Source organism: Urtica dioica, chromosome 5, assembly GCF_054948205.1.
Source record: "Urtica dioica subsp. dioica isolate 48M chromosome 5, U.dioica_male_clone48M_v1_H2, whole genome shotgun sequence".
Classification (NCBI taxonomy): domain Eukaryota; kingdom Viridiplantae; phylum Streptophyta; class Magnoliopsida; order Rosales; family Urticaceae; genus Urtica; species Urtica dioica.
This window is the reverse complement of record NC_142760.1, coordinates 31,839,045-31,854,285: the sequence shown is the minus strand read 5'-3', so window position 1 is coordinate 31,854,285 and position 15,241 is coordinate 31,839,045. Positions and strand designations below refer to the sequence as shown.

General features: G+C 41.7%; 1 protein-coding gene across 1 annotated transcript; it reads right to left on the bottom strand.

Moving 5' to 3' along the window:
• Window positions 1–12,762: 12,762 nt before the first annotated feature.
• On the bottom strand, window positions 12,763–14,669 carry LOC149397907 (auxin-responsive protein IAA31-like). Its single transcript, XM_089615043.1, has 4 exons — window positions 14,350–14,669; window positions 13,494–13,738; window positions 13,314–13,395; window positions 12,763–12,986 (listed from the first exon to the last, which is right to left on the bottom strand). The coding sequence occupies exons 1-4, from the start codon at window positions 14,637–14,639 to the stop codon at window positions 12,935–12,937; spliced, it is 669 nt and encodes a 222-aa protein (XP_089471169.1). The 5' UTR covers window positions 14,640–14,669; the 3' UTR covers window positions 12,763–12,934.
• Between the last annotated feature and the right edge of the window lie 572 nt (window positions 14,670–15,241).

Below are 15,241 nucleotides of genomic sequence, written 5' to 3'. Positions count from 1 at the left end.
AAGAGAAAATTATCTTCTTTTTTTCAAAATATTCTCTCCTCCTCTATCTCTTGGGCACTTGGTCTTGATTTCATGAAATCAAACCAAGACATTCCAAGTAGTTCTTGTGGCTTGAAATCCGATTTGAGTAATTTTAATTCACTTGTGTCTATACACATTGTATACACGGTTTCATAGAGTAGTATTGAAGATTATTTTTATGGTTGCTCTTCATCATCATCAAGGAGGCATGTGGAGAGATGGAGATTCATAACCATCAAGTGAAAATCAAAATTGATAAAAAGGTTATTTCTTTTCCTAATCTCATATGCATCATGTGTAGGTTTATCTTAAATTTGGCTTTTGAGAAATAAGAAAAAAAATTATATTCCGCCATAACTAGTTATGATCAATGTTTTTCTAAACCCTGCGTACCGTTTCCAAGAACTTATAGCTAGATTAATTGCGGCAAAATATTGCAATTAGAGCAAATTCTTCCATATGCAATATCATAGATAACATGCCTAAGAAGAGTTTTTGATGCGAGACGGCTCTTTCATCCTCACAGTGCCAAAACAATGTTGGAGACCAAAACTCACTATTCCTTAGCATTTTAATTTTCACTAGTTCTTACCTTTTACAACTAGATTATTCACGTTTGGACAATATGCTAATCTCATTACACATCCTTAAGTGATTCTAAGTATTAAAAACCTAATTTTAAATGTCTTAGATTAGGTTATCATTATGACATCTAGTGTTTATGAAACCTACTAGTATCCCTTCAAAATAGACTTCTAGTAGTGCATGAGGGGCACTAGGCCCTCTTAAGTACTTGACCGTTTAGCCTCGTATCGCCTTGTTGACTAAGTCTATTCTCATTTATTAAAATCTATTCTAATAAATTAGTAAATGATTTCAGTTGAGTACCCTCGATAAAGCATAAACCCCACAAAACAATTTCTAAGATTACATAATAAAGCTTAACGAGTAAATAAAAAAAATCATTCATACGAACGTCATGAATTACACATTAATGGCTATATGATATTCAATTGCATTATAGAGAGTAAATTAAAAATAAATTATTCAATCCAATTGACATAAGGATAAGATCCAAACAATTTGATCTTTATTAAATAAACTCAATCCAATTGACATGTTAAATGAGTACGATATTGTTGTGCATGCGTTAAACAAATTAAAACAATCTTACAAAATGTAAGGCTCATCTAAATGCTCTATAATTTTAAAGCCCAAATTATATTATTCCACTAACTTTATTATAGGAGTACATAACTCGCTTTCTAATTCACCCATTAGAAAATAAATAATCAATGAGAAAATGACTAAACTACTATTATTTCGTAACACAATTATCATTTTTCACCAAAATCATAATTTGAACAAAAATACTAATGATCGTAATGTGTACAAATACATTTTCCCTTCTTTTTCTTTTTTTTTCCTTTCCTTCCCACTCATCACCCAAACCCACACGATCTCTTCTTCCTCTCTATCTCTCTCTCCCCTCTTTTTTTTTTTTTTTCTCCGACCTTACCTGTACACCAAAAACTAAAAGTTTGGGGCTTATTGCTTTCGTTGTGGTCGGTCGGGACATGGTGATACAGCTTGTACATGATCGACTGATGCTATTTGGCGATTGGCTCTCGGCGAGCTCGGACACTAATTCTTGCTTCTCTGATGGCAGACGCCGTGTTTGGCACCGGAGGTTCCGGCAAGTTCACAACGAAGGTAAGGCTAAGGAGGCGCTTCTGAGGGTGTACGATATGATCTTGGAGGTGACGACGGAGAGCGGGACGATCGGCACCGGGGGGACTTAGTTGGAGATTATTGTGCAATTTTTTGTGGGATGATTGCATGCAATTGTGATTGCATAGAGTATATGGTGTGTTATTAGAACAGTTGAAACTTTTGTGTTGTTATTCGGATTGGTAATGTTGTACGTGCTTGTTGAGCATGGCTAGAGAAAGAGAAACTCCTAGTGATGAAAAAATTAGCAATTTAATTTGGATTGGTCATGGTATGAGGCTCGATGATATGGAGAAGAGAAAATTTATTGGCTATAATTATTAAATTCATTTTTATTTTAAATGTTATAATTATACTATCAGACTTTCAAAATCTTGAAGTTAAATGAAAAAATAGGTTGTGATTGTATCATTTTATTTATGTCCGAGCATATAGGGACTGAGATATAACATCGCCGCCGTGTGTTTTTCATTGTTGTTTCACTAAATTTAGGTTCTTAGAGTTCTTTTTTTTTCAAGGAATAAGTGAAAGACCAACCATATGTAAGCTCAGAAGTAGGATTATTTTGAGAATAAATTGGTATAAAATTTATATTCTTTTGCAGAAAAAAATGATGTTGCAGGGAAATCGAGAGTCGAGCGTATAAAAAAAGATATACGTAAGAATGATGTAATGAAGAACAAACATACATTTCAATTTTTAGGTATTTGATGAAATGCTTGAATCATTTACATTTTGAATCAATTTAGTGTTTGATGAAATGCTTGATCCATTTTATTTTTTAGCTTCGATTTTTTTTAGCATAAATAGTGAAGAAATTGTGTCCTCTATGTCAACAAATCATGTCGATTATCAATAATTATGTCAATAATTCATGTTGATTGTTGACATGTATTTCAACAAATTTTTTCGATTGTTGACATTTATGTCAACAAATTATGTCATTTGTTGACATCTATGTCAACAAATCAACAAGCTTTCTAGTACTGTTATTTGTTGACATATATATGTCAACAAATCATGACAGTTGTTGACATATATATGTCAACAAATCGTCAAACAAACCCAGACTTAAAAAAAAATATTGACGAAACTCAGAGAAAATAAAATTAAGAAAAAAAGAAGGTAAAAATGGATCAAAAGTATTCTCTCTCCAAGATTTTCTAGTAGATTTGTCCAAAATATGATTTTGGTAGAAAATGAGAAATGAGTTATTAAATGCTAGTAGAATGGTCAATTTCTCATAACTAATTTCTAACATTAACTTTTTATGCTATATGGACCTGGGCACAAAATAATCTAGGCCCAGCCCAGAATACTCCGTAGGCCCGACCCGCCTATTGACTCAGGCTCAGCCCGATCATCCACCAGCCCACAAGGGGTTGTTGTTCCTTCATGACCGTGAGGCCTTGTGACAAATTGTCACTTGCTGGACTCAAGGCCCAGCTCCTCTATTGTCATGGTCGTATGGCCTTTTCAACACTAGGTCACATATGCTGCTTGACTTTTGGTCTAAAAACCTGTTTTTATTTATTTATTTATAATTTTTTTTTTATGATCTTCCCAATAATTTTGGGCCAAAATTCAATGTCTATTTTATCCAAAGTTATGACTATCTATTTTATACTCTCTCTCTCTCTCTCTCTCTCTCTCTCTCTTATGCGTGGTTGATTTTTTGATTTTGAGTTATTGAACCCTCATAGCTTTCTCTTTTGTTCACATAGAGCCGTTTGAAGATTTTTTTTTTTTTTTCATTTGAAAAATCAAGAAATTCGTTTCAAGATTTATTGACATTTTGTCAATTTATTGACATGGATGTCAATAAATCTTCAAGACACCCATAATACTTATAATCTTCAAACAAATTAATAGAATCTTTGAAGATTTATTGTCATCCATGTCAATAAATTGACAAAATGTCAATAAATCTTCAAACAAGTTCTCAGAGTCTTCAAATGAAAAAAAAATTCTTCAAACGTTTCTATGAGAACGAAAGTAAACACCGTGAGGATTTAGAAACTTAAATACAAAAAAAATCAGCCACGCATGAGAGAGAGAGAGAGAGAGAGAGAGAGAGAGAGAGAGAGAAAGAGAAGAAATGGATACACAAAATGAGTAGTCATACTTTTGGATTAATATAGACTATTGAATTTTGGTATAAAAAAAAACTATTGGGAAGATCAAGGTTGTGGTATAATACTCTTCTTTAAATAACAGTTTTGAAAACATAATCCAATAAAAAATATTTTTAAAATAAAATCAATTTTTTTAAAATTTAAAAAATTAAAAAGTAAGATTGCTTAAAAAAATCCAAAAACAAAATAAGATTTCACAAAATCTTAAAAAAAAAATAGTTTTAGCTATAACTGTATCAATTAAACAAAAAACAAATAATTAGGTAACTAGCCATATTTAATCATTCACATTCCTATATAGCCATCATTTCGTAAATATTAAGTAAATGATCACAAACATGACGTTGCATTTCTGGTTTGCCTTTTAATTAAAATAAAAAGTTGGAGTATTTACGTTAATTTACACGTGTAAATACATGGAGATGACCATTTTCCTAGAATTTACGATAGGTTGGCTATATAGCAATGTGAAAGTGTAAATATAGCTATATACCTAATGTACCGTAAAAAAATAATATATTCCGAATTATATTATTTATTTCTATTTATGTTATACAAATTAAATTTAATATGATAGAGAAAAATTACATAAAAATTAATTAAGTAAATAGTTAAATATCCATTGCAAATAAACTAGAAAATAAACTACACGGCATATACATTCTAATTGTAATATATTATATACAAAAATTTGTGTAGGTCATATATTTGTTTGAAAGTTAACAAAATCATCATAATTTTTTGTGAAATATATATGAAAAATGAAATTAAGATTTGATATAAAATACACAAGTAAAATATATAAGCACTATAATGTAATAAATACAAAAAAACTTCTGCAATTATGAAAATAATTGGTAGACGATAAATATGTGTTTTGGTTTTCAAAATTAAGTATTAGGTTGGGGATAAAATATTTTCGATTTAATAAATAGTATTTTAGATTATAAGATACTGCATAATTTTTTTGTTGGTGGGCTTACATTTTTTAATATATAAATTTTTATATTTAGAAAAGGAAACTTGTCACGCCCCGGGGAAATGGGGTGTGATTATTAGATAAAATTAAACGCTAATAAACTTTACATAAATATCCCACGGTGCATACTCAGTTATTTACTTTACAAGTCTAAAGATAAAAGAAAGAAAACGGAAATAAAACCAACCTTCGATACTTGATAGTCTATCCAGCGAAAACCTTCAAACTCTCGACCACACTTAACCCCGAGGTCTTCCTAACCCTTCTCCTTCTCACTTCCTAATTATAAGAAAAATTTGAAGAAATAGGGATGAGCCTGAGGCTCAGTAGGTGCTATAGTAATGGTTTGAGTAAAAATATTTTCGAAAATAATACTTACTTTATAATAATAATATTCTTGTCAAGCGTAAATCACCATACACGTACAAGTATAATAATATTCTTATTCGTGTAAATCACCATACACGTACAAGTATAACTTGCAGGAAAGTAAATTGCATGAATGTAAATGACAAAAATGTAAATGACGGAATGCTGATGCTTGAAATGTAAATGCAAGAAATGCAAATGGATTTAAATGTGCATCTACGCCCATTTAAACGTATATTATTTCCTTAGCCCCTGTCAACATAACCCGTGATAGTCCTCTGATCAGAATGGTGCACTCTCCACACCCTTATATATATACGATTGCACTCTCCGCTTCATATATATACGTTTCCGGCTCTATCAGGAGATACAAAACATTTTATTTCGCAAATACGGGATATATGTATAATATCAAAAGTATTCTCAACTTCATAATCGGATATCCCGAGTTGAAGTTCCGCCACATTTTCTAAAAACGGGTTAGGTTTCATGGCACGTTCGCAACCATTTTTGTTGTCGCTGTTTTTCGGACAACTATTTAGGAGCCAAAGACGGTTAGACCCAAGGCCGGACCAAGTGGTCTCGTCTTGACTCGAGCGTGTCGGACCCGGTATCCCGAGTCGTCCCTTAGCTGTGGATGTCCCTTGAGTTCGTCAGAGTACCTGAAAAGGAGTAGAGAACACGTGAACTACAAAGGGGAAACAGGGGGGGGGGGGTGCCCCTGTTTACCTCTCCGACGCTCAACATTAGTGGGATTGAGGTGGAGTATAGAGGTTTTAGGGGTGTTTAGAGGCTAAAGCCTGAGAGAAACGAGCGAGGTACGAGTTCGGCAGCGTTTCAGTGCTCAAGAATGGATTACCTGGACTAAGGGGGGTGCCTTGGTATTTATAGGCGACCAAGGGGCATTTTGGGCATCCCCTTGGCCGAAGGCCGCCTCTGACCCGGCCATGGCCGCCTCTGACTCGGCCGTGGAGGCCATGGCCGGCTCTGACTCGTCCATGGCCGGCTCTGACTCGGCCGCGGAGGCCATGGCCGGCTCTGACTCGGCCATGGCCGGCTCTGACTCGGCCTTGGAGCTGGGAGGCCGGCTCTGGGCAAGGCCGGCACTGGAGGAAGGCCGGCTCTAGGCAAGGCCGGCTCTGGAGCAAGGCCGGCGCTGGAGGAAGGCCGGCTCTGGAGCAAGGCCGGCGCTGGAGGAAGGCCGGCTCCAGGCAAGGCCGGCTCTGGAGCAAGGCCGGCGCTGGAGGAAGGCCGGCTCTAGGCAAGGCCGGCCCTGGAGCAAGGTTGGGTCGGCCATTGGCCGGCTGAAGGGTTGGGCCGGCCAATGGCCGAGTGGGCATGTTGGGTCGGCCATTGGCCGACTGAAGCTTTGCCTCGGCCAATGGCCGAGTGAACTGGGCCGGCCATTGGCCGACTGAAGCTTTGCCTCGGCCAATGGCCGAGTGAACTGGGCCGGCCATTGGCCGACTGAAGCTTTGCCTCGGCCAATGGCCGAGTGAACTGGGCCGGCCATTGGCCGGCTGAAGCTTTGCCTCGGCCAATGGCCGAGTGAGACCCTTGGGCCGGCCATGGGCCGGCTGAGCATATGGCCGGCCATTGGCCGGCTGGAACTTGGGCCGGCCATTGGTTTGGGCCGGCCAAGGGCTGAGGCAAGGCTCCGTCGTCAAAGGCCTCGCGCCGGTCGCACGGGTCGAAGCGATGTCTTTTTCCTCGTCGGTCCGAGACGGGCCGACAACATTAGCCCCCCGAGTTTCTGGTCGAGCGTAGATCGAGTGGAAACTCAAAATCTACGTTTTTATACGGATGCAGGACGAACGCTCTCGGGTTTTCGGGTTGACCGTGTGCGGCTTATTTTCTCGATCTACCCGTGAGGGCATGATCGATTAGCAGGGCTTTATTGTATGTGGCCTATTTTCTCGACTTGCCAACGAAGGCGCGATCGTTTTGCACGTCTTTGTCGTGTTATGCGCGTCTTGTTTTCTCGATTTGCCAACGAAGGCATGATCGATTTGCGCGTCTTTGTTGTATTGTGCTCGTCTTATGTCCTCGATTTGCCACCGAAGGCGTAATCAATTTGCACGTCTTTGTTGTGTGGACGCAGACCTTGAACCCATTTGTAACTCGTTGCCTATCGGCCGACGAGCTGGGCGGTGAGCGCGATGCCACATTTGTGTGGCGAGGTTTCCCGTGGACCCTGGCTAGACCAGATACGCCCTGCGGACGCAGACCTTGAACCCATTTGTAACTCGTTGCCTATCGACCGACGAGCTGGGCGCCGAGCGCGATGCCACATTTGTGTGGCGAGGTTTCCCGTGGACGCTGGCTAGACCAGATACGCCCTGCGGACGCAAGCCTTGAACCCATTTGTAACTCGTTGCCTATCGGCCGACGAGCTGGGCGGCGAGCGCGAACTCAAGACTCAACTCGAGGGCTCATGTAGAGCCTGCACGAGGAATAGTTAGTTGACTTGTGGACATGGGACTCAACTCGAGGGCTCTTGTTGAGCCTGCACGAGGAGTGGTTAGTTGGCTTGTGGACTCGGGCTCAACTCGAGGACTCTCGCAGATCCTGCACGAGGAGTTTCGTGAAGAGTCGGCGCGAGGAGCATCGGTCGACTCGCGGACTCGGAGTCTTGACTCGAGGAATGAATCCATCTCGAGGAGACATGTGAAGAGTCGGCACGAGGAGTATTAGTCGACTCGTGGACTCAAACTCGACTCGAGGAATGAACTCGTCTCGAGGAGATGTGTGAAGAGTCGGCACGAGGAGTATTAGTCGATTCGTGGACTCAAACTCGACTCGAGGAATGAACTCGTCTCGAGGAGATGTGTGAAGAGTCGGCACGAGGAGTATTAGTCGACTCGTGGACTCAAACTCGACTCGAGGAATGAACTCATCTCGAGGAGATACGTGAAGAGTCGGCACGAGGAGTATTAGTCGACTCGTGGACTCAAACTCGACTCGAGGAATGAACTCGTCTCGAGGAGATATGTGAAGATTCGGTACGAGGAGTATTAGTCGACTCGTGGACTCAAACTCGACTCGAGGAATGAACTCGTCTCGAGGAGATATGTGAAGAGTCGGCACGAGGAGTATTAGTCGACTCGTGGACTCAAACTCGACTCGAGGAATGAACTTGTCTCGAGGAGATATGTGAAGAGTCGGCACGAGGAGTATTAGTCGACTCGTGGACTCAAACTCGACTCGAGGAATGAACTCGTCTCGAGGAGATATGTGAAGAGTCGGTACGAGGAGTATTAGTCGACTCGTGGACTCAAACTCGACTCGAGGAATGAACTCGTCTCGAGGGGATCTGTGATGAGTCGGCACGAGGAGTATTAGTCGACTCGTGGACTCAAACCCAACTCGAAGAACAAGTTCGTCTCGAGGAAATATGTGACGGTTGTCTCTCTTTGGGACCTCCGGCCTAACCACAGGCCCCTTGGGACTTTACTATGCTTTTATCTATTTTTTGTTTTTGAGAGAGTTAGCCCAACACGGTTGGGCGAACTGATGAACCGAATCCAAAGATGTTTGGACGAACGACGAAGTCGCTCCAGCTCGTCTAGACGAAGTGCCGAGCTCGACCAGGCGAGGCAACGAACTCAACCAGACGAGGTGACGAGCTCGACCAGACGAGCTTGGCCAGGCGAAATTAACCAGGCGAATTGACGAGCTCGGCCAGGCGAGGCGAGCTGACGAGCTTGGCCGGGGCGAAGTGAGCTGACGAGCTCGGCCAGGGCGAGGTGAGCTGATGAGCTCGGCCAGTCGAGGCGAACAGATGAGCTCGGCCGGACGAGGCGAGCTGATGAGCTCGGCCGGGCGAGGCGAGCTGATGAGCTCGGCCAGGTGGGGCGAGCTCACGAGCTCGGCCAAGGCAAGGCGACGAGCTGGCGAGCTCGGCCAGGCGAGGCGAGCTGATGAGCTCGGCCAGGGCGAGGCGAGCTGATGAGCTCGGCCAGGCGAGGCGAGCTGATGAGCTCGGCCAGGCGAGGCGAGCTGATGAGCTCGGCCAGGGCGAGGTGCGCTGACGAGCTCGAAATCCCGAAAATTCGTAAGGATCGGCACGAGGAGCATTGGTCGACTCGCGGACTCGAACTCGACTCGAGGGCTCACGTAGAGCCTGCACGAGGAGTTTCGTGAAGAGTCGTCACGAGGAGTATCGATCGACTCGCGGACTCGAAGCTCGACTCGAGGACTCATGTAGAGCCTGCACGAGGAGTTTCGTAAAGAGTCGTCGCGAGGAGTATCGATCGACTCGCGGACTCGAAGCTCGACTCGAGGAATGAATTCATCCCGAGGGGACATGTGACGAGTCGGCACGAGGAGTATTGGTCGACTCGTGGACTCGAACTCGACTCGAGGGCTCACGTAGAGCCTGCACGAGGAGTTGCGTGAGGAGTCGGCATGAGGAGCATTAGTCGACTCGTGGACTCGAACTCGACTCGAGGAATGAACGCATCTCGAGGAGACATGTGGAGCCCGCACGAGGAGTTTCGTAAAGAGTCGTCGCGAGGAGTATCGATCGACTCGCGGACTCGAAGCTCGACTCGAGGAATGAACTCATCTCGAGGAGTCACGTGAGAAGCCTTTCTTTGTGACCTCCGGCTTAACCATCGACCCCTCGAGACTTTATTATTATATATATATTTTCTCTTTTTTTTGTTGTTGTTGAGTTATTTTTGTTGATCATTGATCCCTGTTAGCCCCCCAAGTTTCTTGCGTTTGTGAGACGAAGGCCAAGAAACTCTTGCGTTAGAGGTATACAAAAGTATGCGCTACATTTTTTCATGTGTGAAATAACTCTTTATTGCAATAAGGGGGTCGTTACAGTTTGTCATGGCACTTGGCCTTCTTTGAAAAAAGGAAATTACATTTTCGAAATGAAAGTGACCACGAAGCCGATCGAGCTCGGGCGTGAATTTAAGGGTCGAAGTAACGATACTCATGGCTTGCTAGCAGACGCGACGAATTCCTTGGAATCCCCACCTCGAATTAGGGAATCAATTCGCTTCTTAAGCTGCTTGCATTCAATCGTCACGTGCCCGTGATCTTTGTGGTATTCGCAGAAACGACTTCGATCTCGCTTCGCGGGGTCCTTTGTGAGTGGGGTGGGGCTTCCCAGCTCATTGCGGCGTAAGCACAGGATCCGGTCGGGCGTTGCGTCGAGCGGGACGAAGGTTTGCTTCGGGGCTGGAGAAGGGTGGTCGTTAGGGACTTGACCCTTCCGGCGCCTTTTCCTTCGTGACTCGGGACCAACGGCCGGTTTCACACCCACGGCTGCGCGCTTTTGGTTGGGTGCTTGATCAATGTTGGGTGGTCGCTGCCCCAAGACGATCGCGGTCTCACGTTGAGCGTCGAGTTTTTCTCTCAAGTCGAACTCGGGATCCTCTCTTTGAGAGTTGAGGCGGTCTCTCAAGTCTCCGGAGGCCGTCCCTATCACCCTTGTTAAGGGCGCATCACTCAGGCGTCGCCTTTGGCGGAGGCCGAGACCATCGACGTTGTCACCTTCACAAGGGTTTTGGACGCGGACGGTGAGCTTGGAGCGTCCCTTCCGGGACCTCGAGACCGAGCGTCCTCGCGTATTGCGCGAGTTTTGACGCCTTGACGTGATCGCCCGAGGGTGTCCCCTCGAGGGCGCGTGTGGGTGCTCACCAAAAGGTTGATGCTTCGACGCGGCCGCCCGAGGGTGTCCCCTTGGAAGCGTGCGCGCGTGTCCACTTTCGTGAATAGCGTGGTCGAGGTTGGTCTCGTGGTTGACGTCATTGACCTTATTGGAGTCGAGGAGGTCGGCGATGAGCGCGCCGGTGACGCCGGGGCGGTCTAGGAGCTCGGCGAGCCTTCGAGCCGTGTCCTCTCGGACTGCAACCTCGGGGTCATTCGCCGGGTCTCGGGGCTGGCTCTCATTATCATGAGGTTGCCCTGCGAGGCGGTGTGCGGAGCTTTGGAGGTCGCGCCTCGAGCTAGTCGCTCGGGCGCCCACGGAGGTGGCGGGGCTACGACTCATCTCTCGAGAGCCGTAGAAGTGAGAAGAAGACTGGTAGAGGGGATGTGTTGCCAAGGTCGAGAGATCCCCTCCTTCTAGCGCCAAAATGTTGTCGCTGTTTTTCGGACAACTATTTAGGAGCCAAAGACGGTTAGACCCAAGGCCGGACCAAGTGGTCTCGTCTTGACTCGAGCGTGTCGGACTTGGTATCCCAAGTCGTCCCTTAGCTGTGGATGTCCCTCGAGTTCGTCAGAGTACCTGAAAAGGAGTAGAGAACACGTGAACTACAAAGGGGAAACAGGGGGGTGCCCTTGTTTACCTCTCCGACGCTCAACATTAGTGGGATTGAGGTGGAGTATAGAGGTTTTAGGGGTGTTTAGAACCCATTCTTGAGTACTGAAACGCTGCCGAACTCGTACCTCGCTCGTTTCTCTCAAGCTTTGGCCTCTAAACACCCCTAAAACCTCTATACTCCACCTCAATCCCACTAATGTTGAGCGTCGGAGAGGTAAACAGGGGCACCCCCCCTGTTTCCCCTTTGTAGTTCACGTGTTCTCTACTCCTTTTCAGGTACTCTGACGAACTCGAGGGACATCCACAGCTAAGGGACGACTTGGGATACCAAGTCTGACACGCTCGAGTCAAGACGAGACCACTTGGTCCGGCCTTGGGTCTAACCGTCTTTGGCTCCTAAATAGTTGTCCGAAAAACAGCGACAACAATTTTCATTTTGAAAATAATATATACTTGAGATAAGTTATTGACAGTTCTGAATTTGGAAAAGAAAAGAATGATACTTGTTTCGCTAGAATTATTTTCAGATTTCATTATGGAAATGAAATTAGACTCGTTCAAGGAATGCGAGTTTTGGATTTTATAGTTAGAAATGTTTTTGGGTCTTACGATTTTTAAATCGTATGTTTGAGTTTGAGTATTGTGGATTACTCATAGGATTCTGATTCAGTATCGGTTTGATTTATCGTGATAGGACTCGAGACTGAAAGTCGTTTAGAGGGTTCACGGTGTAAGTGAACGTCTGGATTCTCGGTTTTAGTGAACGTTCGGGTAAACGGAGCGAGCGAACGTCTCGTGGACGAGGGATATAGACGTTTAATCTCGAGGTAGGTTATTTTCGTTTTCTTTCTTTTATCTTTGGACTTGTAAAGTAAATAACTGAGTATGCACCGCGGGATAATTATGTAAAATTTATTAGTGTTTAATTTTATTCAATAATCACACCCCATTTTACCGGGGCGTGACAAAACTAATATCATATTTTAGTCACATACGATTTGGATGCAGCGAAATATCATCTTTCAGCTGAACTACTATGCAAAAAATTCCATGTAGTGTTAATTTGTTAGTATTGCCAGCTTTCATAACTCATTATTAAGATTTCGCACTTATTATCATATTGTTCGAGTGAACAATAAGAACTAGTGGCTTCTTAGAAATACAGTTACGTATATATACATAGCACGTGGGAGATTTTTTTTTTTTTTTTTTTTTTTTTTTTTTTTTATTTTTTTTTTTTAAAAAAATTATAAGAAAGGCTTTATAAACGAGTCTAATAACAGTACTAATCTCGTCTCAGTTAATCTATTAAAAAGACTATTACATGGCCTAGTCTACATATACTTTCCCAAAAAAAAATTAAAATTTGATTAAGACTTGTTCTGCCATAGAAACGAGCAAAAACATCAATGCTTTCTACTAATGGCTCCTTTTCAGCAATTTTAAACGTTGCACCGTTCTTATAAAGGTTCTGCAAAATAAAAAGGAAATCAAGTGAGAAAAATGAATAGCATAAATAAAAATAAAATAAAAAATTAATTTTCTAAATAGTTCAATTCAACCCTATTACAAAGTGTTTTGAACAAAATAATGTACAAGCATCCTAGTTTCTCTGCAGCCTATATCTTCTATGTTTTCTAGTTTCATTATTTTGCGAAAACTAATTAAAAGACATATCAAAATACCCCTCAAATTTAAGCAAGAAAAAATCATTATACATCTATCACTAGAATAATCTTACCTTTTTACTCCCATAAAAAACAAGGTGAGTAAATTAAATACAATACTATATTATTACCTCCAAGACACATCATGGGCAAGTAACCAATCTCCTTCCCTATCTTGATAAGTTAGCTTATAATTTTCTGAACCTCCATGACCTGCCAACCAAACAATCCCCCAAAAATCATAAATATTATAACATGTACATATAGTTTGATTAATATATTAAGTTTGAAATATTAAAAATAAAACTCACATTTGCCAAACATATTCATCAAGGTGGTGACAAGAGTGTCAAAGGAAGCATGAAGAGCAAGGTCAACTTTTCTAGCTATTCCCACACCTTCCATCTTGACTTTCACATACATGAACCTCGAAACCCTCTCTCCGCACCCACATCCATTCTCCACCGTCCGATTTCCGCCACAGCAATCTCTCTTGCTCCGCTGCTTTATCGGTGGCCATCCCACAATCCCATCCAACTTCTCTTCCCTTTCATTTCTGAAACACAAATAAAAGATATATTAAATTACTTATAAACGGGGACGAGCTAAAGACCAAACTAAGGGCCATCTCTCCAAATTGTAAATAAAAATTACGGTAAAAATATTTAAAAAAAAATATTTTGAAAAAACCTGTTTTTATTATTTTTTTATTTTTTTATTTTATACAAACGATTTTCAAAACACTTTCTAGAATTTTGTTGATGTAATTTTATGACCATAAAACATAAGAGTGGTTTTGTTACAAAAATAAGACTATTAAGAAGAGCCACTAAAATCAATAATAAAAAATATAGAGAAAGAAATAAAATAATTTGAGGGGCAGCTAAATGAATCATAAAGAAAAAAGAAATAGAAAATAGTATTATACGCTGCCTGATACTAATAAACTTTTGGCATATTCTGTATTTATAACCATACAACATGAGAGTAATGATTCCGTTACAAAAATAAAACTATTTAGAGTCTCTAAAATCAATACTAAAACAAGTAAGAAATAAAGAAAATAATTTGAGGGAGCAGCTAAAACTAAAAGAGATAAAAAAAAACAGTACTATATATACGTATACTGATACTAACATGTGTCATTGAATATATATATTTACGTACTTGATTGAAGCGAAGTTGAGATTTGTAGGGTCATCGTCGTCGTTTGGCGGGTTATTCCTCCATAACAAAGGAAACGTAGTCTTTTTCGGTGGACTTTGATGGTCATCATCGTAATTATCAAAGGCTTTGCAAAAGCTTCTCTTTTTCTTATCGTTTGAGTTAAGAATATAAATATCGTCTCCATTAAAAAGGTGTTGGTTGGAACCGAATCCCTCTTCGATTCTCACCGGTGGGTTGGTCATGAAATTTGCGCCGCCGGGGAGAAGAGAGAGGCCAAGTTGAAGCTCCATAAATTAAGATTTCTAAAGTATACGATTGATGAATTGGATTTGAGAGATTTTGGAGAACTATATATACACATAGAAGGGAAACCATGGGAAGATGTGGGACCCACTTTCTTGAAAGGAGGGGACAAAAGAGGTGATGAGTCGGAATCAGTGTCTCTCTTTGGGCAGACCCATTTGCCATCTCATTGAAGTCTGAACCCCTAAACCAACCAACCAATGCTTTTTACGTGCAACAAACAAAACATTAATCACCATAGCGACCAAACCAAATCACCCCTCTTTTAATAAAAACAAATTATTATAATCCCTCTCCCACGCGAGATATAAATGGATTTTGACAAACATCGGTCACGGAATTTTATATTTTCTATATAATTTAAAATTTTCGTGACATATCGATTATGAGATAACAAAACTGTCACGAAATAATATTTTTGTTAGAAAATAATTTTATCTCTTGATTTTAGTAATAGAACTTGTTAATTTTGATTTTTGATAAATGGACATGAGTTTAATAATAAATGAACTTGTTCTATGGTCACTATCTTTGTTGTGAGCCATATGAGGTAATTTAAAAGTTGATGTTGAAATTCTACATGTAGCTT

Excerpts from the sequence above, each read along its gene's own strand:
- LOC149397907 (XM_089615043.1), bottom strand. The coding sequence starts at position 14,639 with ATGGAGCTTCAACTTGGCCTCTCTCTTCTCCCCGGCGGCGCAAATTTC. Across the intron at positions 13,396-13,493 it reads GATGAATATGTTTGGCAAAT|GTCATGGAGGTTCAGAAAAT; the intron begins GTGAGTTTTATT and ends TTTGGTTGGCAG. Across the intron at positions 12,987-13,313 it reads GCCCATGATGTGTCTTGGAG|AACCTTTATAAGAACGGTGC; the intron begins GTAATAATATAG and ends TTTATTTTGCAG.